This window comes from Oryctolagus cuniculus, chromosome 16 (genome assembly GCF_964237555.1).
Source record: "Oryctolagus cuniculus chromosome 16, mOryCun1.1, whole genome shotgun sequence".
Taxonomy (NCBI): domain Eukaryota; kingdom Metazoa; phylum Chordata; class Mammalia; order Lagomorpha; family Leporidae; genus Oryctolagus; species Oryctolagus cuniculus.
In genome coordinates, this window is record NC_091447.1 from 60323485 (window position 1) to 60348098 (window position 24614).

General features: G+C 60.6%; 1 protein-coding gene across 7 annotated transcripts in view; it reads left to right on the plus strand.

Moving 5' to 3' along the window:
• The first annotated feature begins 8 nt into the window (after positions 1 to 8).
• The window catches only part of CATSPERD (cation channel sperm associated auxiliary subunit delta), a 29330-nt gene continuing 4724 nt past the window's right edge, over positions 9 to 24614 (plus strand). Inside the window, exons 1-19 of one of the 7 annotated variants that reach the window (XM_070058697.1) lie at positions 10 to 173; positions 509 to 563; positions 1622 to 1698; positions 5221 to 5293; positions 6164 to 6278; positions 7838 to 7905; positions 9080 to 9193; positions 10586 to 10669; positions 11856 to 12006; positions 13232 to 13327; positions 13839 to 13921; positions 15119 to 15295; positions 17728 to 17841; positions 18896 to 18985; positions 19454 to 19512; positions 21857 to 21935; positions 22739 to 22791; positions 23252 to 23326; positions 24310 to 24438. In XM_070058697.1, the coding sequence (XP_069914798.1) occupies positions 94 to 173; positions 509 to 563; positions 1622 to 1698; positions 5221 to 5293; positions 6164 to 6278; positions 7838 to 7905; positions 9080 to 9193; positions 10586 to 10669; positions 11856 to 12006; positions 13232 to 13327; positions 13839 to 13921; positions 15119 to 15295; positions 17728 to 17841; positions 18896 to 18985; positions 19454 to 19512; positions 21857 to 21935; positions 22739 to 22791; positions 23252 to 23326; positions 24310 to 24438 (1772 nt within the window). In that variant the 5' untranslated portion in view covers positions 10 to 93. Of the gene's footprint in view, positions 174 to 508; positions 564 to 1621; positions 1699 to 5220; positions 5294 to 6163; positions 6279 to 7837; positions 7906 to 9079; positions 9194 to 10585; positions 10670 to 11855; positions 12007 to 13231; positions 13328 to 13838; positions 13922 to 15118; positions 15296 to 17727; positions 17842 to 18895; positions 18986 to 19453; positions 19513 to 21856; positions 21936 to 22738; positions 22792 to 23251; positions 23327 to 24309; positions 24439 to 24614 lie in introns of all 7 variants that reach the window. The other 6 variants (XM_070058698.1, XM_070058701.1, XM_070058699.1 and 3 more) reach the window with 6 other exon arrangements.

Below are 24614 nucleotides of genomic sequence, written 5' to 3' on the forward strand. Positions count from 1 at the left end.
CGCATGCCCAGGTGCTGATGTGCGCATGCCCATACTGTGCGGCGGTCCCCTCGGCGGTTGAGGGGCGCTGGTGGCGGGCCGAGCCCGAGCGGGATGCCGGTGTTGATGCTGCTGGTGGCGGCGGCGGCGGCCCTGCGGCTCCGCCCGGTGATGGGGGCCGAGCCCCTGTGCCGGTGGGGCTTCGCTCCCGGGAAGGAGGGTGGTCGGTCCGTGGGGCGGGTCCGGCTCCCCAGCGTCCCCTCACTGGATCCTGCGTGCAAAGCAGGGTGGCCGGGGCTCGCACTGGGCACTGGGCACGGCGACCCGAGCAGCGGTTGATCCTTGCGCTCCTGGGAAGGCTGCCCCGGGCGGGGCGACGGGAACGAGCGAGGTGCGGGGCGGGGTCAGTGTCGGGCCGAGCCGGTGTCTCCCCCTCCCCCTCCCTGCATCAGGCGACCCGGGCGGGGGGGGGGGGGTCGTGTTGCACCTGCGGTAGGCGTTGACAGGGGTCTCTCTGGTTTGCCTCTAGCGTTCATGTGGTGAGGACAGGAAAAGTATTCAATGTCGTACAACCAGTGGACGGGGTACGTGCCTGCGTAGGGAGCAGGGTAATGAGAGAGCGAGCCCCTCATCCCCTGGGTCGCCCCCACCCCGCCCCAGCCGTCCGGCCCTGACAGCATTCCGAGTTTACAGTCCTTGCAGCCCTCTGCCCTTCCGGGGAGGGGTCAGCACTTCCCGCTTACTAACAGACACGAGAGACACAGTCACCTGCTTGTCCCGTGTTCTCTATTCCTGTATTAGGGGCCAGCGCCGTGGCGCGGCAGGTGGAGCCGCCGGCTGCAGGGCCGGCATCCCATACGGGCGCCGGTTCAAGTCCCGGCTGCTCCACTTCCGATCCAGCTCCCGGTTCATGCACCTGCGAAGGCATCGGAGTCCCCGGGCCCCTGCACCCACGCGGGAGACCCAGATGAACCCCTGGCAAACTCCCAGTCACACCGCAAATGCCCACCACTGCAGGGGCTGGGCTGGGCTGGGCTGAGCCCAAGTTGGGTGCTGGGACCTCCGTCCAGGGCTCCCGTGGCGGGGGCGGGGCAGGGACCCGACTACCTGCACCGTCGCGGCTGCCTCCCAGGGTCTGCATTGGCGGGAAGCTGGAGCCAGAGCCCCTGGGCCCCCTTTGCTGCTCTCCCAGGCGCATTAACAGGGGGCTGGGTCAGAGGGGGGGCAGCCGGGACGCGGGCATCGCAAGCGGCAGCTGAACCGCCTTGCCACACCGCGGGCCCCGGTGTCGGCCGTCACCTTCCAGCCGCGTTAGCATCGAGAGCCCTTATCCTCCGGCCCCTCTGTTAAAGAACTCGCCAGCTATAAGTAAGCAGTTAAGATCCGGAGGCGTGAGCTGTAGGTCCCCGGCCAGCGACAGAATCCACACAAAGGGGCCCCGAGGGCCGGTCCTCACCTCCTCCCGTCGGCCACGTCCGGCCATGGGACAGCATCGAAACAGGAGACGGCGCTGACTGAAGCCCGTGACAATCCCGAGCTCCCCGGCTGGGCGCGATGTCCTCTGGGGGGGCGTGGCTCTGCGTGGCTGGTGGATGTTTTACCGTTCACCGGCATGGCTAAGATCCCGCGATTCCTCCCCCAGGACCGCCTGTACTTCTCGTCTTCAGCACCTCGCTTGGTTAAGCACCCTTGCCACAAGAACTTAGGGCTGTATCTGGGGTAAGCAGCCCTTTCTGGCACCGTTACGTACCCTGGTGTTGAAATTGTAGAGTTGCGCTCATGCACTCATTCAACAAACAGGCGTGGGGTTGCGGCCTCGCCCTGCATTGCTAGCGGCCGGCCTGCGGGGCGTCCGTGGTCAGGGCTGGGGTGGTCCTCTGTACCCGTGGCTGAGCCACCCTGACCTCACATTGAAAACGATTGCAAAAAACCCACAGCTGCCGGTGGAGTGAACACATACTCTCTACTGGCCTTATGATTGTCTTGTTTGTTTGAAAAAGAGAGAGAGAGGTCTTCCATCCGCTGGTTCACTCCCCAAATGGTTGTTGCAACAGCCACAGTTAGACCAGACCAAATTCAGGAGCCAGGAGCTTCTTGTGGGTCTCCCTCGTGGGTGTGGGCCCCCAGCACTTGGGCCGTGTTCTGCTGCTTTTCCCAGTCCGTCAGCGGGGAGCTGGATCGAAAATGGAGCAGCCAGGATTCGAACCGGCACCCGTATGGGATGCCATCTGGCAGGGGGAGGGTTTAACCCATGGCGCCACCGCGCCACCCCTCCTGGTGTTTCTTACACAGTGCAGTCGACCAGGTATGGACCTAGCATGTTAAGTGTCATCGAGAGGTGACTCGAAGTCCGCAGGACACGTGTAGGTTCTGTACAAATATGACAGTATCTTACAGAAGAGACCAGCCCCCCACAACTGTGGCTCTTGGTGTCTGGGGATGGGGTCCTGAAACCAGCTACAGAGGAATGCCTACAGGGTATGGTAAAACCTGGTAAAAATCTCAGAAAAGCAGACTTGGGGGTGGGGAGGCTGAGGAGGAAACCCTTAAAAAAAAAAAAAACAAACCCTTAGATATGTTCCACTGGGGAGTTGATGACACAGCTGGGTTTTGAGGGATGAATAGGAGTTTGCTAGGGTCAGTGTCGGGGGGGGCAGCCACATGTGTTTGAGCTTTCCGCGGAGGAAAGGAGGGGACCTGTGACGCATGTTGGTATTCAAGATGTCAACCTGGCCGTGTTGATGAGGGGAGACTTGCAGAGAGGACTTGGAAAAGCCCAGGCCAAAAGGCCAACGTGGTCCCACTTGGCAGGACCACGGGCCCGTGGGTTGTGAAGAGTGGAGAGGAGCAAGCAGGGGCGCCCCCGTTCCTGGGCGGTCTGTGCCCGGGGGCTCGGTGGGTAGCATGGGGGTGGTGACTACCAGTGGCGTGGTGTCAGCGGCTGTGGGCTCGGGGCAGTCACCCCAGCAGGGTCATGTGCTCCAAGGGCAGCCCCTCGAGGGGAGCCAGAGGAAGCAGAGAGACTTAGGAGACCTGGAGGCTAAGGCACGCAAGGTCCCAAGGAGCACCGTTCGCAGGGTCATGGTCACAGCTGTCAAGAGGTCAAAACACGGGGCAAGCCTCCGCCTGCACTGCCAGCATCCCATGTGGGCACCGGTTCGTGTCCTGGGGTTCATTTCCTGGAACTGGGGCTTGAGGAGGCAGTGAGGGCAGAGGACAGAGATGAAGGGAGCGTACGGAGACCCCAACTCCCTGTTTGTCTCCAGAAACCAAGACAGACAGAAGAGAGAGGAGAGGACCTCGGAGAGCGAGGCCAGGCTGTAAGGGAGGAGGAGAGTGGTGGACGTGGCTAGGCACAGCCTGGGAAAGGAGGGGGACCCCCGAGACCACACGGGGCAGGCAGCGTGACGGCTCAGCATCGTCGTCCAAGGCGGCGGCTCCGCGAATCTGCTAATTCTGCGGCATGCCTTCAGAACCCTGTTACATCTCCTTCCATCTTTGGATAGGATGAGAAAAAGAAACATAAATGACCCATCATCACAGCTAGAAAGAGGGAAACAAGGTTTGCTAGCCCGGCAAGTAGCTCTTTGTAGCCAGTTGGCGAGTCAGCCAAGCAGAGGCAGGGTCTGTACTGCACATTGTATCCACACACCGCAAGGTCACACACCTGTGCAATGGCAATGTGTCCATTCAAAATGAAGATTTTTTTTTTTAAATCAGCAGCTGGAGCTGGCATTGTGGCACAGTGGGCTAAGCCACTGCCTATGATGCCAGCATCCCAGCTCAGGTCCTGGATGCTCCACTTCTGATGCAGCTCCCTGTTAATGTGCCTGGGAACGCAGCGGAAGATGGCCCAAGTACTTGGACCCCTGCTACACCTGTGGGAGACCTGGAAGAAGCTCCTGGCTCCTGATTTGGTCTGGATCAGCCCCAGCCATTGTGGCCACCTGGGGAGTGGACCAGCGGATGGAAGATCTTCCTTTCTCTGTCTCTCCCTCTCCGCCTATCAAAGAAATACAAATAAAAAGTAAACCTTTAAAAAATCAACAGCTGTGTTATAAGTCAGTCATGACTAATTGCAAAAGGCAGTCATAAAAAACAATACCATTCAGGATAGCAACAAGAACTTTAAAACAACACAGGAATTTACTTAATAGTTTCTTTCTGTTGAAAACCACAACATTTTCCTTGGGAGGGAGGAAGGAGACCTGGATCAGGAGATGGTATACCATGTTCATGGATAGCTGGCCCCTTCTTAAAAAGTCTCCTGCATGAAGGGAAAAAGCTTTTCTTCATTATATCATACTCCGGTTCTTAAACCACTTAGGATAGCAGGATTGAGTCCTATAAATTACACAACCTAAGCTCACCTTACACTTAGTGTAAATATTAGATAACTTCTTTGACATGGCCACACCTTGCAAATATGAGGGATCTTCAAAAATACATATTATTAAAAACTGTGCATGAATTTCAAAAAACAATTTCTACATCCAAACATAATTCTGCTCTTCTCCAAACTTTTGTGCTGGTTCAGGCCAAAGAAAGGCACCTGGAACTCCATCCTGGTCTCCCTGCTGCCTCCTTTCCAGGTGCATTAGCAGGGAGCTGGATCAGAAGTGAAGCAGCTGGGGCTGGGGCTGTGGCACAGTGGGTTAATGCCCTGGCCTGAAGTGCTGGCATCCCATATGGGTGCCGGTTCAAGACCTGGCTGTTCCTCTTCCGATCCAGCTCTCTGCTGTGGCCTGAGAAAGCAGTACAGGATGGCCCAAGTCCTTGGACCCCTGCACCCATGTGGGATACCCAGAAAAAGCTCCTGGTTCCTGCCCAGCTCTGGCCGTTGTGGCCAATTGGGGAGTGAACCAGTGGATGGAAGACTTTCTCTCTCTCTCTCTCTCTCAACTCTGACTTTCACATAAATAAATAAATCTTAAAAAAAAAAAGTGAAGCTGCTAGGACTCCAACTAGGACTCAGATACGGGATGCAGGCATCACAGGCAGTGACTTACACTGGGCCAGAGCTGTCCCCACCACGCTATTCCAACAACACTGACCAAGAGCACATTATAGTCACGGGAAATAGACAAGCAGTGACTCCTGCGTGCTCCCCCACAGAAACAGAATTGTGCTGGACGGAGCCATCTTAGGGTAACTGCCTTTTTTTTTTTTTTTTTTTTTTTTTTTTTTTTTTTTTTTTTTACGTGAAGCTGTCCTAACTCTCACCTCTCTCGCTTCTTGCAGGAAGCAAGTGTTTCTCACGAGAGATAACTTCGAGAGCAGTCTTCTGCCGTTCACCATCCCTGCCTCCATGGCGGTAACTGTTTCCCGACCGGAAGGACTCTTGGCATCAGTCACCTCTGGGGGAACCACGAGGGGTCTTCAGAAAGTTTACAGAGAATGTCGCATGGGGGGGGGGGGCGCTGTGGCATAGCAGGCCAAGCCACTGCCTGGGATGCCGAAATGCCACAGCAGCTCTGGTTCGAGTCCTGGCTGCTCCAGGTCCAATCCAGCTCCCTGCTAATGTACCTGGGAAAGCAGCAGTGATGGCCCAAGGGCTTGGGTCCCTGCCACCCAGGTGGGAGACCGGAAGTTTTGGTCTGGCCAGCCAGGGCTTTTGCAGCCATTTGGGGAAGGAACCAGTGGATAGAAGATAGATTTATTTCTCTCTCTCTCTCTTCCTCCCCCCCCCCCATCTCTCCCTCTCCCTCCCTCTGTCACTCTGCCTTTCAAATAAATCATGGATTTTCAAAACTTTTTGCATGAAAATTAACTGATCTTTTAATTCCACTTTCCACCTGCCTTTTTTTTTTTTTAATGACTTCTTTGAAAAGTAGAGAGATCTTCCATCCACTGGTTCACTCCCCAAATGCCCACAACAGCCAGGGTTGAGCCAGGCCAAAGCCAGGAGCCAAAAACACTCCACCCAGGTCTCCCACGTGAGCAGCAGGGCCCCAAGCACGTGGGCCGTCGGAGGCGCGAGAGCAGGGAGCGGGATCGGAGGCGGGATGAACCCACTGCACCACGCCACTGGAGGAGACAGGGACTTGGGTATCTAAGGGTACTGAGAACCCCACGCTCGCTGGCGTGAACGGTCTCGGGGTGCGAGTCTCCAAGCACCGCTCCCCGGACTGGTGTCCAGCTGGCCACGGCCGGCGGCGTCACGTGAGCACGGTGCTGCTTGCAGGTCGGCGTGCCGGAAGTCACATCCGCCCATTTCGCTGGGCCCTTCCTGCTGCTGGTGGTGAACCACCGAGTCTACACCTACGATTATAAAGACGGCGTCTGGGGGGCGGCGACAGGTACCGGCCGGCACGCGTTTCCCGTCTGGTCTGCCCCCGAGCCCACATCAGAGGGGATACACGGGGAAGGCCCAGCCCTGGGGTGTGGGGGGTGGGAGCCCAGTGTCCCCACCAGCGCTGCAGACCCTGGCTCGGAGCCATTGGCACAAACCTCAGGACATCACTCGCTCCCCAGCTCCCTGCACCCCCGCCCTGCTCCCCGTCTCTGTGGGTCTGGTCACTCCGGGGATCCCCTAGCAGTGGCGTCCTGGATGGAAGTCTCTCTCTCTCTCTCTCTCTCTCTGTAACTCTGCATTTCAAATAAATCAATAAATAAATCTTTTTAAAATGTCTTGAATGTACATTTAAAATTTATTGATTTATTCAAGAGGTGGAGAGACAGACGCACACAGCTTCCACCTGCTGGTTCACTCCAAATGCTCACAATGGCGGGGCTGGGCCAGGCCAAAGCCGGGAGCCAGGAGCTCCCTCCAGGTCTCCTGAGAGGGTGCAGGGACCCAAAGACCCAAGGCGGCACCTGCTGCCTTCCCCGGCTGTGCAGCAGCAGGGAGCCAGAGGCAGGACCCGGAGCTGGGGTGGAGGCAGCAGGGAGCAGGCGTGAGGCTGCTTCGAGCCCACATCCCGGGTCGGAGGGCCTGGGTTCGAGTCCCAGCCCTGCTTCAGAATCCGGCTCCCTGCTCATGCAGGCCCTGCGAGGCAGCAGTGATGGCCCAAGTGTTGGGCCCCTGCACCCCTTGGGAGACCCGGATGCAGCTCCCGGCTCCTGGCTTCGGCCGGACCAGCCCCGGCCATCGCAGTCATTTAGGGGGCGAAACAGGGAATGGAAGGTCTCTCTCCCTCTCTCCCTCCCTCTCTCCCTCTCTCTCTCCCTCTCTTCCCCCCTCTCTCCCTCTCTTCCTCCCTCTCTCCTTCTCTCCCTCCCTCCCTCTCTCCCTCTCTCCTTCTCTCCCTCCCCCTCTCTCCCCCCCTCTCTCTCCCTCCCTCCCTCTCTCCCTCTCTCCTTCTCTCTGCCTCTCTCTCTCTCTCTGCCTCTCTCTCTCTCTTCACCTCTCTCTCTCCCTCTCCCTCTCTCTCTCCCTCCCTCCCTCTCTCTCCCTCTCCCTCCCTCTCTCCCTCTCTCTCTCCCTCTCTCTCTCCCTCTCTTCCCCCCTCTCTCCCTCTCTTCCTCCCTCTCTCCTTCTCTCCCTCTCTCCCTCCCTCTCTCCCTCTCTCCTTCTCTCCCTCTCTCCCTCCCCCTCTCTCCCCCTCTCTCCCTCTCTCTCTCTCTCCCTCCCTCCCTCTCTCCCTCTCTCCTTCTCTCTCTCCGCCTCTCTCTCTCTCCCTCTCTCTCTCCCTCCCTCCCTCTCTCTCCCTCTCCCTCCCTCTCTCCCTCTCTCTCCCTCTCTCCCTCTCTCCCTCTCTTCTCTCTCTCCGCCTCTCTCTCTCTCTCCCTCTCTCCCTCTCTCCCTCTCTTTCCCCCTCTCTCCCTCTCTCCTTCTCTCCCTCTCTCCCTCTCTCTCCCTCTCTCCCCTGTTACTCTGCCTTCTTTAAAAAAAAAAAATTGTCTTCGCTTCTTCCAGGCGTAGACCACCCAGTGTCCCACGTTTCTGGTGACAACTGCTGTGATTCTAGCAAAACCTTTTGCATGGTGAGTGCGGGGAGCGAGCTGCCATTTTATTTTTCACTCTGCCGTGAACCCGAGTGATTGTGAGCAGAGAAGGAAAGCACAGCGGGGGGCCGGGGTCGCCTTGGGCGCTGGTGGGCGTTAACCCAGCTTAGCAACCCAGAGCCTGGAGCTCCTACGAATGTATCCATCTATCTTTTATTTATTTATTTATTTATTTTTGGTAACTTGTTATTTGGAAATATTTACAGACTCCCGGGGAAGTTGCAACAGTAACAGCCTTCCAAGGCCCTCTCCGGCTCCCCGGAGGTTACATTTTATGTAGCTTTAGGCAGCCCCAAAGCCAGGGCCTTCCCATACGGGCAGGCCTGGGTTCGAGTCCCAGCTCCTACTCCGGCTTCCTGGTCACGGGCACCCTGGGAGGCAGCAGTGGTGGCTCAGGTAACTGGGTCCCTGCCCCCGACATGGGAGCCCCGGATGGAGCTCCCAGCTCCTGGCTCCTGGCCCCGGCCTTTTCCAGTCCTAGGTGTTTGGAGAGTGAACCAGCGGATGGGTGCTCTGGGTGTGCGTCAAAACAAGAATGCTATGTGATTGGGGTTTCCCCAGCAAAACTCACAGGAGACTTATCCCAGCTGGCGCGTGCACCCATAACACGCTGCTTTTCAGGGCTGCGTAGTATTCCACGGCCTACACATACCGCAGTCAGGACAGAATGGCTGTTTCTGTTCTGTTCCTGTTAGAAATGAATCTGGTGACGGCCATGGACGGTTTTGTGAGAGTGTAAAGTTTCCTTTCTCTGAACAACATCATCAGTGGCCTCTGGCATCGTCTTTGTTTTTCAGATGGTACAACCGTTCTTGAATTTCTTAAAAAAATTTTTTTGTAATCAGAAAGAGACAGAAACACGGAGGTCTTCCATCCGCTGGTTCGCTCCCCCAATACACACAGCAGCCAGGGCTGCGCCAGGCTCGAGCCAGGAGCCAGGAGCTCCATCCGGGTCACCCACCTGGATAGCAGGGGCCCCCCAGGGTGCACATAGCGGGAAGCTGGGGTCACGGGCAGAGCCGGGACAGGAACCGGGAACTTGCCACGCGAGGCGGGGGCGTCCCAAGCGGGGTCTCGTCCTCTGCGCCTCACGCCCATCCCATCTGTCATTTTAAGACGACTCCCCCCGCCCCGCACCGCGTTGCTTTTCCAGTCCATCAGTGACTCCGTCTTTGCGTATTCCCACGGAGAGCTGGTCGCCCAGGCCAACGTGTATTTCTCGACCACCAGGGGGCAGAGTTTCCAGAGATACAGCATCGAGCGGCAGGTACACGGGAAAATCCAGACCCACGTGCGGTGCCTGGAGGGCGAGCGCGCTCAGCGGGGGGGGGGGGGGGGGGGGGGCTTCCCCCCTCAAGGGTCCTGTCAGCTGAGAGGCGAGGGAAGATTCCAGATCGGAGAGGCTGGCTCAGAAAGCAGCAGAGTTCAGCGGCCGCCTGCGACGCCGGGGTCCCACGTGGGCGCCGATTCAAGTCCCTGCGCCTCCACCTCTGATCCCGCCCCCTGCCGATGCGCCTGGGCGGGCAGCAGAGGACGGCCCAAGTGCTTGGGCCCCTGCACCCACGTGGGAGACCCGGGCGGAGCGCCTGGCTTAGACCTCTCCTAGCCCTGGCCATGTCAGCCATCTGGGGAGTGGACCAGCAGGTAGAAGATCTCTCAATATCTCTCTGTCTCTCTCCCTCTCCATGTCACCCTGCATTTCAAATAGATTTAAAAAAATAAATCATGGCCGGCTCCGCGGCTCACTAGGCTAATCCTCCGCCTTGCGGCGCCGGCACACCGGGTTCTAGTCCCAGTCGGGGCACCGGATTCTGTCCCGGTTGCCCCTCTTCCAGGCCAGCTCTCTGCTGTGGCCCGGGAGTGCAGTGGAGGATGGCCCAAGTGCTTGGGCCCTGCACCCCATGGGAGACCAGGAGAAGCACCTGGCTCCTGCCATCGGATCAGCGCGGTGCGCCGGCCGCGGCGGCCATTGGAGGGTGAACCAACGGCAAAGGAAGACCTTTCTCTCTGTCTCTCTCACTGTCCACTCTCCCTGACCAAAAAAAAGAAAAAAAAATCTTTTTATTTGGAAGAGAGTTCTTGCATCCAGTGGGTTGCTTCCCAGATGTGTGCAATGGCTGGAGCTGGGCCAGGCCACAGCGGGGAGCCAGGAGCTCCATCAGGGTCTCCCCATGCGGGGCAGGGACCCAGCTTCGTGAACCACCACTCCTGCCTCCCAGGTGCGCATTAGCAGGAAGCTGGAGTCAGACACAGAGCAGGGACTCGCACCCAGGCCCTCCAGTGTGGGACTGCGGGCGTCCCGGTGGGACTGCGGGCGTCCCGGGGCGCTGGCCCTGTTTAAGGGGAGCTGGTACCCTCCAGAGGCTGCACGCAGATCCTGACTCCCAGCCCCCACCCACCCAGAGATCACAGCCATCCATCGGGGACCCCACGGTGCCCGCGGTGCAGACGAGAGAGCTGGGGGAGGGGGCAGCACCTCAGAACGGAGCTGCAAGAAAACACCCGAGACAGGGACGCATCGGGGACGGGAAAATTCGCTCCTCACGGCTCCCGCGGCTGGGGCTGTGGCAGCGTGGCGCCGTGGTGGGGCAGCGGCCAGGGTTGGACGCCTGTGTGTGGTGGTGTGAATCCGCACGCAGGACTTCCCGCTGTGTCGCAGGCAGAGCTCAACGGGACGCTGGGCGGAATCTTCTACTTCCACTCCCTGTCGCAGGTCGGGCTGCTGGCTGTTAATAAAGGGAAGGTAAGGAACTTGGCCTTGGGGGGAGCTGCTTGAGTGACCTTTGACCAAGGCCAGATTTTTTTCTTTCCAACTCCCAATCTTAGCTTTTAAAATCCTAGCTTTCCATTCACCTCATCACCAATGTATCCATCTAACTTTTCACCCATCCACTCACCCACCCACCCCTCCCCCTCCCCATCCACAAGTCCAAGGTGGCGTCACGTCACGGTGCAGCAGGCCAGGCCACCACTGTGGATGCCCACACCCCATATCAGAGCCCGGGATCCACTCCCTCCTCTGCCTCTGATCCAGGCTTCTGCCAGCGTGCACCCCGAGAGCCAGCAGATGGTGGCTCAAACTCCCAGCTCCCAGCTCCGGCCCTGCCTGGCCCCCGCCGGCCACTGCAGGCGTCGGGGAGTAACCAGTGGCTGCGAGCTCTCCGTCCACTTCCCTCTCTGCACAACCACACACTGGAAGCAAGAGCCGCCTTCTCCAGGGTTGCCAGGCCGGGAGCCCGGCGGGGGGCAGGGGGGCAGGCGTGCGTGCAGACGCGCTGGCCCAGGGAAGGCCTCCCGCATCCCGGATCACAGAGCAGGCGTGAGGGAGGGGTCCGACTCTGCTGTCGCTGAACAGGACACCTGGAGAGGGGGGCTGGGTGCTTTGCAAGGGCCAGAGGCTGGCTTTGGCTCAGGGCTTCAGGGACCGCGACACTGAGCTACAGGGGCCCCGCCTGGCGAGGGCCTCCTGCCACAGCGTGTGTTGTATGTGCATGTATGTATGCACATGTGTGCACGTGTGTGTGTGCACATGCTTGTGTGTGCCTGTGTGGCCGCGGGGGGATCCATTTTATGTCCACCAAGCGCCTGAGGGCCTGTGCAGTGCCGTGGTGCTGGGGGTGCTGGGGACAGAGCCCGCAGGGTGGGAACCCTCGGAGCCCTCGCGCAGGCCGCCCCCAGCGGGAGGCCACGTGGACCGGCCAGGGCGGGCTGGCAGCCAACCCTGTCGTTTAGGCCACAGCGGTTCCCCGCCGTGAGGAGCGGTCCTGGGTGCCGCAGGCTATGGAGCTGCATCCCTGACACGCGCCCACTGCCTGCCGGGAGCGGCCCTGGGCGGACAGCCACAGGTGTCCCCAGATCAGACCTGAGGAGGCTGGGCCCATGCGGGGGGCGGGTCTGTCCCCGCTCCCTCACTGCCGCCTCCCCGGCAGGGCCAGTTCGCATACTCTCACCACCCCCTGAACCGCAGTCTGGGGCTAGCCTTCGACTACAACGGCACCCTCAACGTCCTCACCGTCCCGGGCCAGAGGGGCGTCCTGGTCTTCTGGTTTGAGAACAGCCTGCTGTTCTCGCCCAACGCAGGTGAGCCGGGGCTGCCACCTCCAGGCAGGCAGGGGTGGGTGCAGACTGCTCGCCCGGCCTCCCCCTGCTGCCATGCAGGGAGACGGCTTCTGCAAACAGGACGGAGGGTCCGACTCGGGAGACTCGGATCTTGTCCTGGGGCCAAGGGCAGGGACTCCGTGAGATGCGCGGGGCCAGGATCCTGTGTGTCCGTTGAGGCAGAAGCGAGAGGAAAACCAGGAGCCGGCTTTGCCACGGAGTCTGCGGAGCTGGCACCGTGACCCTGCCGTTGGGCGTAGAGAGGCAGGGGCAGGTGTGTGGCCTGCAGATTAAGATGCCCGAGTTACTTAGCAGAGGGCCTGGATCGAGTCCCTGCTTCACTTCTAAGTCAGCTCCCTGCTGAGTTACAGAGAGGCAGTGAGAGAGAGAGAGAGAGAGGTCTTCCGTCCGCTGGGTCACTCCCCAGTCGGCCACAATGGCCAGAGCTGTGCCGATCCAAAGCCAGGAGCCAGGAGCTTCTTCCGGTCTCCCATGTGGGTGCAGGGACCCAGGGACTTGGGCCATCTTCCACTGCTTTCCCAGGCCACAGCAGAGAGCTGCATTGGAAGAGGAGCAGCCGGGATTCGAACCGGTGCACATATGGGATGCCAGCACTGCAGGTGCCAGCCCCTCTATGAACTTTTAAAATGTCTTCAAAGGCAGAGAGAGAGAGAGAGAGGGAGAGAGAGAGAGAGAGAGAGATCCCTTCTGCTGGCCCGCACCCCAAGTGCCCACAGCAGCCTGGGCTGAGCCAGGCTGAAGCCAGGAGCTCCATCCGGGACTCCTGTGTAGGGGGCCGGGGCCCGGACACTGGAGCCGTCGCTGTTGGCTCCAGCGGGAGCAAAGCCGGGACGTGAGCCCAGCACTCCTGACGTGGGCTGCGGGCGTCTTGCCCACTGGGCTAAGCACCGGCCTCCAAGAGCTTCTGGATCCTTCCTGGAGCTCCAGCCCCTAGCGAAGGAAACACAGGATCTCACTGGCCACGCCTCTTATCCGAGAGCACGAACAGCGAACCTGATCCTGTATTTTCCCGGGTCCTCTCTCCTTGGAATCATCAACCAACCCAAGTCACAAACAAACAGGAGCCTCGGGCAGGGTGGGCTGGGGCGGGGCAGGCCGGGAAGCGGCCGCGGGCCCCAGCCTCGCGTCCAGGTCGCCGGCACCGGGGGGGCGGGGGGGACTCCGTGCCTGCCCTGTCCCCTCCCAGGTCAGCTCATCGACACCGTGCAGGTGTGGAGAGGAGAGCAGGTCCTTCACCCCTCCATCTACGGAGCCAACATCACCGTCCACAACATCGCTGCCAGTGAGTGCGCCCCCTGCTGGGAGCTTTGGAAAAACAGTGCTGCCCGGGCTGTGAACCACAGACCACCAGATCCAAGCCAGTTTTTTTTTTTTTAAGGTTTACTTGCTTATTTTTTTCTTTTTAATTTGAGAGGCAGAGTGACAGAGAGAAAGACAAATGGAAGGAGGGAGGGAGGGAGGGAGGGAGGAAGGGAGGGAGCAAGAGACCGACTGACCTCCTTTCTGCTGGGTCACTCCCCAAATGTCCCCAACAGCCAGGCCTGGGTTAGGCTGAAGCCAGAAGCCAGGACCCGTCCGAGTCTCTCACGTGGGTGCAAGGGCCCAAGCCCTTGGGCCATCTTCCACTGCTTTCCCAGGCCACAGCAGGGAGCTGGATCGGAAGTGGAGCAGCCGGGACTCGAACCAGCGCCCATATGGGATGCCGGCGCTGCAGGCCGGGGCGTTAGCCCGCTAGGCCACAGCGCTGGCCCCGTCGTCTCAGTTGGGTTTGTCTCCCATCTCCGTTTCTGCAGATGAGAATGAGCTGGCGGTCCTCACGCAGGAAGACCACCTGTACTACGGGAGCCTGGGCATCCTGTCCAGCCCCATCATCAAGGTAGGTGGAGGCCCTGGCGAGGTTCTCTGAAGGTCGGGAGTCACTCTGGGGGTTTGTTTTACTTTTAAAGACGGGTTTATTTCTTTGAAAGGCAGAGTTACAGAGAGAGAGGGAAAGCCAGAGAGAGAGAGAGAGGAGAGAGAGAGAGGGCACACAGACGTCCATCTGCCGGTCACTCCCCAAATGGCTACAATGACCACGGCTGGGCCAGGCCGAAACCAGGGTTCTGGACCTCCAACCGGCTCTCCCACATGGGTGCAGGGACCCAAGCCCTCGAACCCTCACTGCTGCCTCCCAGGCGCACGTGGAGGCAGCACGAGCAGCCAGGACTTGAAGTGGCGCCCCCACACGGGATGCCGGCGGCTACCTTTGCTGCCCTGCACCCCGGCCCCCACTCTGGTTATTAAGATAACAGTAGGCTGGCACCGCGGCTCACTAGGCTAATCCTCCACCTAGCGGCCCCGGCACACCGGGTTCTAGTCCCGGTCGAGGCGCCGGATTCTGTCCCGGTTGCCCCTCTTCCAGGCCAGCTCTCTGCTGTGGCCAGGGAGTGCAGTGGAGGATGGCCCAGGTGCTTGGGCCCTGCACCCCATGGGAGACCAGGAGAAGCACCTGGCTCCTGCCATCGGATCAGCGCGGTGCACCGGTCTCAGCGTGCCGGCCGCAGCAGCCATTGGAGGGTGAACCAATGGCAAAGGAAGACCTTTCTCTCTGTCTTTCTCTCTCTCTCACTGTCCACTCTGCCTGTCAAAAAAAAAAAAAAAAAAAAAAAAGAATACAGCAGGCAGTGGACTGGCCGGGGTGCCCCCTGTGCGGTGCGCCATTGTAACCCCAGCCACTGGAAGAAGTGGACCCGGGAGCCTCCATTAGACAGGTGTGTCCTTAGTTGGAGGTCACACAGGTAGGAAGTGGCGGTGACCTGGTGCACTCTGCTCATTCTTTGTAAAAGATCCATTTATTGATTTGGAGGGCAGAGTTACAGAGAAGGAGAGAAAGAGAGAGAGATCTTGGATCCACTGAGTCATGCCTCCAGGGCCGGGCCAGGCTGAAGGCGGGACCCCGGAGCTCCATCAGGGTCTCCCGTGTGGGTGCAGGGCGACCTTCCGCTGCTTTGCGCAGCCGGACGGGACCTGCGCTTTGATGGGGGTGCGGGCGTCGCGGTGGCGGCTTCCCCAGCCCGTGAGGCCGTGTTGTCAGATTTCAGAACAGCCGGTCTGGTCCCCGGAGGCCGCCCTGATGTTCACCGGCACCGGGATGCTGCAAGTCCTCACGCCGCTGGCCGACGCGGCGTTCCCGGCCTTCGACTTCCGGAAGTGCTCCGTGAACGTGCAGGCCGTCCTCATGGACCCCAAGCTCCAGGTCGGGAAGTGCAAAGTACGTGCGCCTAGGGCTGCCGGCCACTAGGGCTGGCCGGGGGTGGCCGTCCACCTGCGGGCTCACGCCCCAAATGCCCACAGCAGCCAGGGCTGGGCAGGGACAAAGCCAGGAGCTCCCCACGCCCCACCCCCGGTCTCCCACGCAGGCAGGCGGCAGGGGCCGCAGCACTGGAGGGTGCGCGTGCGCAGGGGCTGGAGTCAGAGCAGACCCCGGGACTCAGAAACCCTGCGAGGGGGTGTGGGTGTCCCCAGCAGCGGCTCCCCACCCCCCACCCCGCGGCACAACCACCACGCGCAAACGTTTTGCATTTTTCCACGAACGTTTTAAAGCAGCCTCAAGCGCATACAGGCAAAAACCCAGGGATGAGGGGAGGGCCCCGAGCGAGCAGCGTCCCCCCCCCCCCCCATCAGCTCAATGTAAAATAAACCCGCGGGCGGCCGCCAGCCCACAATGGGTCAACCTCAGAGCCAGTGCACCCGCCACCGAAACCGGCCTGTCTGCTCCCGCAGCGGGGACACGCCGCGCCACCCACCCCCGTCCTGGGTGGGGGCAGCGAGCGCAGACCCCAGCCCACCCCGGGGCCGCGGGAGCGAGCAAGCATGGACCCGGCATGGGGGTTGCAGAGCCGGGATGCTCACGGGGGGCGGGCGCCTTCCCCGCCTTTTTTGAAGAGTTAAATTTTCGCTTATATCACGCTCTTGAAAAGCAGAGGGAAGGAAGGAGGGAGGGACAGACAGACGGACAGAAGAGTTGAAAGAGCTGCCTCGCATCTTCTGGTTTGCCCCCTCAAAACGCCCACCACCGCCAACGCTGGGCCAGGCTGAAGCTGGGAGCCCTGAACTCCACCCGGGTCCCCCACTGGGAGGCAGGGGCCCAGGCACGTGGGCCATCCCTGCTGCCCCCTGGGGTCTGCACTAGCAGGGAGCTGGGGTCAGGAGCTGACGCGGGGACTCAAACCCAGGCCCTCTGGGGTGGGGCGTGGGCGTCCCCACCGGGTTCCACCGCTAGGCCCAACGCCCACCCCTCGGTGCCGTTTTGGCTCCAGAGGTTTTCAGCTTGCAACGGGCTGCCTTAGGTAGGGAGGCTGCAGCTGTGTCCCCCGCCTCCGCTGTGTCTTCTTTGCCCGTCTCCAGCTCTCGTCACTTCTCCCCCCCCATCGTCTTACTCCTTGCATCCTGTTGTTCTTTTTTTCTCTCTCTTTTTTTTTTTTAATATTTATTTGAAAGGCCGAGTTACAGAGAGGCACAGTCTGAGAGGGAGAGAGAAAGAGGTAGAGAGAGAGAGAAAGAGGAGAGGTCTTCCATACGCTGCTTCACTCCCCAAATGGCTCTGAAGCCAGGAGCCAGGAGCTTCTTCTGGGTCTCCTACGTGGGTGCAGGGGCCCAAGGACTCGGGCCATCTTCCACTGCTTTCCCAGGCCACAGCAGAGAGCTGGATGGGAAGTGGAGCAGCTGGGATTTGAACCGGCGCCCATAGGGGATGCCGGCGCTGCAGGCAGCAGCTTTACCTGCTAAGCCACAGCAAAGGCCCAAGTTTGATTTCTTTTGAAAGGCAGAGTTGTGGGAGGTCGGGGGTGAAGGGGATATCTCGTATCCACCGGTTCACTCCCCAAGTGGTCACAGTGGCCAGGACTAGGAGAGACGGAAGCTGGGAGCCGGGAACTGTGTGGGTGCAGGGGCCCAAGCCCTGCACTGGCACTGCTGCCTCCCAGGTGCATCAGCACGGAGCTGGATCGGAAGCACAGGGGCCAGGACTGGAGCCAGGCACTCCCACGCTGGGTGCAGGCGTTGCAAATGGCGGCTTAGCCCGCTGCACCATCCCTCCTGCCCGCCCGCGACCTTTGTGGAGTCTGGTATCAAAGGACAGATTCCAGGCCGTCACCCAACCTGTCCTTCAAACTGTGCGACTGGCCCAGAAAACGCGGGAACGCACAGCACAGAGCTCCAACCCCCGGCAACCCCACAACAGCCACCCGTGAGCCGCCGCGTCACCCCATGGCATCACACCCACGTCCCACAGGCAGCTCCTCCAGCTGCCCACTTGCCCGACGTGCAGCCGGCACGGGGGCTTCCCCCGCCACACCCGGGAAATCCAGGCTTGGACCCCAAACCCAGGGTCTTCCAGGATCAAGGGGGGCTCAGAGGACTTAGCAACAATGGCTGGCCTGGACGGCGGGCAGTGCGCGTTGGGGGAGGGGAGGTGTGCTCTAAGTGACTGCCAAGGTCAAGGCGAGTGGGGTCACCCCGAGGGAGGAGAGGAGCCCCGGGGCTGCAGAGCAGGGGTGAAGGCAGTAGCACCCGAAAGTCCAGGAGGTTCCACCCTCAGCAGCCAGTGGACGCCTTCCGGGGGGCTTATCTTTTTCACTCAGGCTTGGGTTTTGTTTTTTCTTCTCCTTCCTCCCTCACCCCCACCTCCTGTGTCCAAGCCAGATTGAACTCCTGGACGGGTTGTTCAGACAGGAAGTGTATACCGTCGACATGAACAGCGAGCTGGAGCTGGAGGCCATCCTGATTCCCCGGCTGGGCACGTCTCCCATCCCACTGGTACGCTCCCTGGCCGCTCGCTCTCAGCACCTGCTTATGTAGCCCCCGGCATCCCATATGCGTGCAGCCTTTTTCTTTTTTTTTTTTTTTTTAAGATTTTATTTATTTGAGAGGTAGAGTTACGGACTGAGAGGGAGAGACAGAGAAAGGTCTTCCATCCGCTGGTTCAGTCCCCAAAGGGCCACAGCCGCCAGACCTGCGCCGATCCAAAGCCAGGAGCTTCTTCCAGTCTCCCACGCGGGTGCAGGGGCCCCAGCACTTGGGCCATCTTCCACTGCTTTCCCAGGCCACAGCAGGGAGCTGGATTGGAAATGGAGCACCCAGGACTAGAACCGGCGCCCATGTGGGATGCTGGTGCCACAGGCAGAAGATTAACCTACTGAACCACCACGCCAGCTCCCCCACCCCTGGTGCAGCTCTGAGTCCAGCTGCTCCACTTCTGATCCAGCTCCCTGCTAAGGTGCCTGGGAAAGCAACAGGAGATGGCCCCTGCACCCACGTGGGAGACCCGGATGAAGCTCCTGGCTCCTGGCTGTTGCAGGCGTTTGTGGAGTGAACCGGTTCTCTCTGTCTCTCCTTCTGTCGCTCTGCCTCCCAAATAAATAAAATACGTGAGAGAGAATGAACTGAGGCTTGAAGTTTGGGCCCAGGACGCCCCACCACTTCTGTAGCAGCTCAGCGCCTGCTGCAGCTGAAGTCTCGGAGCGTCTCTGGGTTTAGGCAGAAATAAGCCTCTCTTCATCCCATCATCCCGTAAGCTTCTGCAGCTTCCCTCGTGCCAGGGCCCTCGAGCTAGGCCCCCAGTCCAGGAGCAGGGTCAGCGTGGGACACGCCAGGCTGCCCCAGCTCTGCCCCCGGGGTCCCACCTGCCCACCTCCTCCCGCGGAGCGCGGCTCCTTGGCCACAGTGGCGGGCAGGTGGGTGGGTGAGGCAGGGGGCACGTGCGGGGTTAGGCCGGCAGCTCCATGGGAGAACCAGCCTGGTTGTGCCTCTGAAGGTGGCCCGGGGTCCCCTGGGGGTGTCTGTCACCCAGCCGTGCCCCCCTCCCCTCCAGGCCGTGGTGAGCAACCCCTACTCACTGGGGCTGCAGGCCTCCATCTACGAGTTTGGCAGCACTTTCAATGGCAACACCAAGTACAAGCTGGTGAGACAGGCCCCGCCCCCCCCCCCAAAAACCAGGCGGCCTTGACCGAACCTGGTCAGGTCCAGGCACCGAATGGGTGTGTCTGCACGTCCCCAGTCGGGGTAGGGGAGTGGCCCCTGCCCCCACAGCCCTCCAGGTGACATCGTCGGAGTGCCCCACAGGAGGGAAACCTGCCGGATGGCACGGGTCAGGCCCTGGCGTCTGAACTTGACCCCGGCGCCCCCACCACACATCACACCCAGCCAGTGGGAAAACGGAGCCAGCCTCACCCTGGGAGGGAGGGAGGGAGGGAGGGAGGTCCGAGTCCAGGGTAGGGGTGTCTGGGAGCTTCCAGGAGCCAGCCGTGGGCAGTGGCATTCGACAGAGCAGGGCTGGACGGCTCCAGGCCTCCTCACACCACTGCCCCCACCCCATCTCTCCCCTCCCGTCTCGGTACTGGGGGACCCCTGTCTCTCTCGGCCCCCCCAGGACATTCACCTGAAGCAGCAGCAGCACTGGGGCAGGACCGACCCCAACTTCACCTCCAGGTACACGCGGGCCCTGGGCCCAGGCCGCCCAGGAGCTGGGAGACGCAGGGCCAAGGCGGGCGTGCACCTCCACACCTAGACCAGGATGGCGGGGACACGGCCAGGGCCAGGCATCTGGCACAGTGATTGATTGGGTCACCACCTGGGACACACGAATCCCGTATCAGAGTGCCCGGTTCGAATCCCAGCTCCTCTTCCTGCTGGTGCGCACCCTGAGAGGTGGCAGTGAGCGCTCGCGTACGTGGGCCCCCGCCACCCACACGGAAGACCCGGATGGAGCTCCTGGCTCCTGCTCCTGCTCCGGCCTGGCCCAGCCCTGGCTGTCCTGGCACAGCGGGAGCCACCCAGCAGATGGGAGATCTAACCACCGCTCATGCACTTGGCCGTAGCACAATGAGATCTCCCAGCAGACCTTAACCCAGTAAAACCAGAGCACAGCAGGCAAAACAAAGCAAAACACACGCCAGTAACGAAATCGCCTGCGCTCGGAGCCAAGAGACGACCTGAAAACCAGCCCTCAAGCCAGGGAGCTCACGGACCAGAGTCCAAGCACTCCCAGTGTTGGCGGGAAATCGAATTAAAAGTTTATTCTGAGGAAGAAGAAGAAAAAAAACCCGAAACCCGTGCATACGAGGGGTCTTCCGGGGCGCAGCAGGCTAAGCCGCCACCTGAGTGCCAGCATCCCATACAGGCACCGGTGTGTGTCCCAGCTGCTCCACTTCCGGTCCAGCTCCCTGCTGTGGCCTGGGAGAGCAGTGGGAGATGGCCCAAGTACTTGGGTCTCTGCACCTGCGTGGGAGATCTGGAAGAAGCTTCTGGCTCCTGGCTTCAGCCCCGGCTGTTGCAGCCATCTTGGGGGTGAACCAGCGGATGGAAGATTCTCTTTCTCTCTCCTTCTAACTCCCCCTTTCAAATAAATAAATATTTTTAAAACTATGGATGGATTTCAAAATTTTTTTGCATCATAATGAATTTTTTATGAAAAATTCTTATTTGAAAGGTAGAGTTACAGACACACACACATACACACACACACACACACACATCTTCTATCTGCTGGTTCACTCCGCAAGTGGTCACAATGGCCAGAGCTGTGCTGATCCAAAGCCAGGAGCCAGGAGCTCCATCCGGGTCTCCCACATGGGTGCAGGGGCCCCAGCACTTGGGCCATCTCCCACTGCTTTCCCAGACCATAGCAGGGAGCTGGATCAGAAGTGGAGCATCCGGGACTTGAACTGGTGCCCAGAAGGGATGCTGGCACTGCAGGCAGCAGTTTTACCCACTAGCCACAGCACCAGTCCCAGTGAACCTGCTTTTCTATTCCACGTTTCCACAGAATTCTTGGAGCCCCTGCGCAGGTGTCCTCAGAGAAAGATCTGTATCTGTGCTTTTGTATTATTAGGGGGAAATCGACTGGAGAAATGAGCTGACATTCCCCTGAAGGAATTAGAGGAATCGCAAATGGAAATTATGAGATGAGACTTGATGATATGAGCTGACGTGTGTGAAGGAGAAGGGAGGGCAAAAATAAAAACCCGCACACGCAGCATCACAGCTAACACCCTGTCTCCCCCGGGTGCGAATGAAAGAGGGAATGAGAGGAAACCAGGAAGGAAAAGCAGAGAGCAAAGTTCACGGGGCAGTGAGAGACCATTCCTGGCCTCTTAGTGGCGATGCTGTCAGGGTCCAGGGGTGCCTTAAGCCGGTCACTCTAGACAGGCTAACGAAGTGGACTCAGCAAGTGCAGACTATGCGAAGTGCGGGCCGCCCTAGGCGGGCAGAGGTTCTCTGTCAATACCCAGGAATGGAGGACAGGAGGGAGGGAGTAAGGGAGGGAGGGAGGGTTTAATGGGTGGGCCGGTGGGTGGATTGGGGGATCAGTGGGGAGGGGTAGATGGGAGTGGGTAGATGGATGATGGATGGAGGGGTGAGTGGGTGATGGCTGGCTGGCTGCTTAGGTAGATGTATGGGTGTTTGAGTAGATGGCCGGGTGTATGGATAGGTGGATGGGTGGTGGGTACATGGATGAACGGATGGATGGGCAGGTGGGTGGGTGGGGGATGTAGATGAGTGGGTTCATGAGTGGGTTGTAGGTGGGTAGATGGATGGCTGGGTAGATGGATGGCTGGGTAGATGGGTGGGTGGATGGGTGGGCGGGTAGATGAGTGGATGGATGGATGGATCCATTCGTGAGTGGGAAGATGGATAGATGGGGGGTTGGCTGGTGGGTAGATGGATGAAGGATGGATGAGTGGCTGGGTGGATGAATGGATGGGGGCGGGGCTTGCTGACGTGTCCGCAGCCACACCCGTCTCTGACAACGCAGGCCACCATTGTCTTGCAGCATAAAGCGCCCGACCATGTCTGCCTTGACCGTGGACGTGGCCAACAAGGAAATCTCCTGCGTGGACATGAAGCCGCTGGTAGGGTCCACACCCGCTTCGTGTCAGGTTCCGAGGCCTCAGTGCCGAGTCTCAGAAGCGGGCCGTGGGGGACCAGCCCAGAAACCCCGTCCTGGCACTGGGGTCACTCCTCCAGGACTGCCCTCTCCCAGGTGCCTGGTCCTCATCCCCCGTCCCAGGACCGCATCTGGTGGGCCCAGCTGGCGGCTGGTGTGGCTGCTCCGGGGGAACTCCCAGTGGGAGCAGTGTTCGTCACAGCAGCCAAAACAAACGCGGGTGCCTCCCATACGCCCAGACGTCAGTGAATGGACAAAGGCGGCACGGTCCCCCCCCCTCCGCCCCCGCCCCGAGAGATCACACAGCCACCGGCACCGGGCGACTCTGGCTCTCGCTGCGCGCGAGGCACCCCGCGGACATCACACAGAAGGCCACCCGGCGTGGGCCTCGTGGGTGGGAGACGTCCACGCGGCTGAGCGCACAGAGCTCAGACCAGCAGCTGGAAGATCTCTCTCCCGATCCAGAACCAGGATCCCACAGGTCCTCGGCAGATCTCAAATTGCCTTCCCTCCGCCTTCTGCTCATTCGTTCCAGTTCACCCATTCATTCTCTTTCCTGAGGGCGTGCGTGCCACGTATCGGACTGGATCTTTATAAATCGGGTCTGGTCCCCAGAGAGCCACGAGGAGGTTGGCAGGCGACACAGGGGGACTCGGCCGGGCCCCAAAACCAGACAGTGTCTCAGGCTGCCCGCTCCCAAACCCTGCCCAGGGTTGTGGCCCTGGGGCTCTGGGTGGCCCGCGCTGACCCGTGTCTTTCTCCCCACAGTCCACGCGCATTTCCCTGGGCTGCGACCTACAGAAGAGGATCCTTGTGCAGAAGTGAGTGGGGGGCCCCTGGGGACACGGGACACGGGGTGAGGCTGTGGACGTGAGCGTGGGGACACAGGACACGGGGACCAGCTGTGGAAGCGAGTGTGGGGACATTCGGTTTTCCTACCTGTCTTTATCATTTTCTTTAAGCCTTTTTAATTATTATTCAAAAGGCAGAGAGAAAGGGAGAAAGATCTTCCGGCCGCTGGCTCCCTTCCCAGATACCCTTCAGAGCTGAGGCTGGGCCAGGCCAAAGCCAGGAGCCAGGAGCTCCATCCGGGGCTCCCACGTGGGTGCAGGGGCCCAGGCGCTCGGGCCGTCACTGCCGCCTCCCAGGGAGCTGGATCCGAACTGGAGCAGCTGGGACCGGAACCGGCATCCACACGGGCCACGGGCGTCAGCCTGACCCCGCGCCCAGCTCCGGGTCCCTGTGCCGCCAGACAACCCCTCCCCCCCCTCTTGTCCACAGCAAGATAACCGCCTGCTCCAAGGGCATCCTGGACCCCGTGGAGCTGCAGGGGAACTACACCTATGTCATCGAGAAGTGAGCAGGGCGCCCCGCCCCCACGGCAGCACCGCCCTGGGGGAGGGGGAGACGGGGAGGGGGCAGAGTGGGCCAGCGGGACCACCCCCGCCCGCCGGCTCCCCAGGCTGTAGCCGGACGCCCAGCCAGACGGGGGCCAGGCAGGACACACACAGCACGCACGGCTGGTCCCACCTGCGGCCACGCTGGGAGCCTGTGCCCACCCGTGGGCCCCGGGGTGGGGCCCGAGACCCCTTCCCACCCAGCTCTGCGGGGCCTCTCGCCCCCACGCCTGGTCCGTTGTGTGCTCCCACGAGGAGACGTCAGGCCATCTGTGAGTGCACACAGGAGTTCATTTGGGTGTAATTTTTAAATCAGTGGACACGAAGGTTCTTTGAAAACTCACTGGTGGGGCCGGCGCCGTGGCTCACTTGGTTAATCCTCCTCCTGCGTCCCACCCCAGAGCGCCTGGGTTCGAGTCCCGGCTCCGCTCCCAGGCCCAGCTCCCTGCGCAGGTGCACCCCTGGGAGGCGGCAGTGAGGGCTCGGGCGCCCGGGTCCCTGCACCCACGTGGGCGCCCCGGGTGAAGCTCCTGGCTCCTGGGTTCAGCCCGGCCCAGCCCTGGGTGTTGCTGGCGTCTGGGGAGGGAATCAGCAGGTGGAAAATCTCTCTCTCTCTCTCTCTCTCTCTGTCTCCCCATCTCTGTCATTCTACCTTTCAAGCAGGTAAAAATTAATAATTTAAAGTATTTTTCCCTTTTTTAAAATGTTCAATCACATTTTGTGCCCGCGAGGCTTTCGCCTGATTGGGTGCGGCCCACCACGCCCGGAGGGTCTGTGGCTTCACCCAGAGTCCTGCGGGGGGCAGCCGGGTTCCCTCCGACAGGGGGCCGCGGTGCGCGGGGACCCTGCACCTGAGCCCACCCCTACCCCCACCCCACCCCAGCCGCCAGCAAGGGTGCGGCTCGCAGAGGCCCCCAGCCGGCTGCCTGCGCTCTCCTGCAGGGAGTTCTATGACCCCAGCTTCCGCGGGCGCAAGGCCGCCAAGGACCTGACGGTGGCGTACCCCTACAAGGACCTGGGCTGCCCTCGCCTCGTCTACTACGACATGCCCTGGAGCCCCGTGGTGGAGCTGTAAGAACCCCACCTCGGGTCCCGGGGCCCGCCCTCAGGCTCCCTCCTCCCGCCCCGCGGACACCTGCTGCTGGGGGCGGGGTCTGCCGCCCGCGGGCGCCGCCTTCTGCCGGCTCCTCTCCTGGCCTCTTCCTGTGCCGGCCGCTGCGGTCCTGGTCCGCTTTAACTCCCACTGT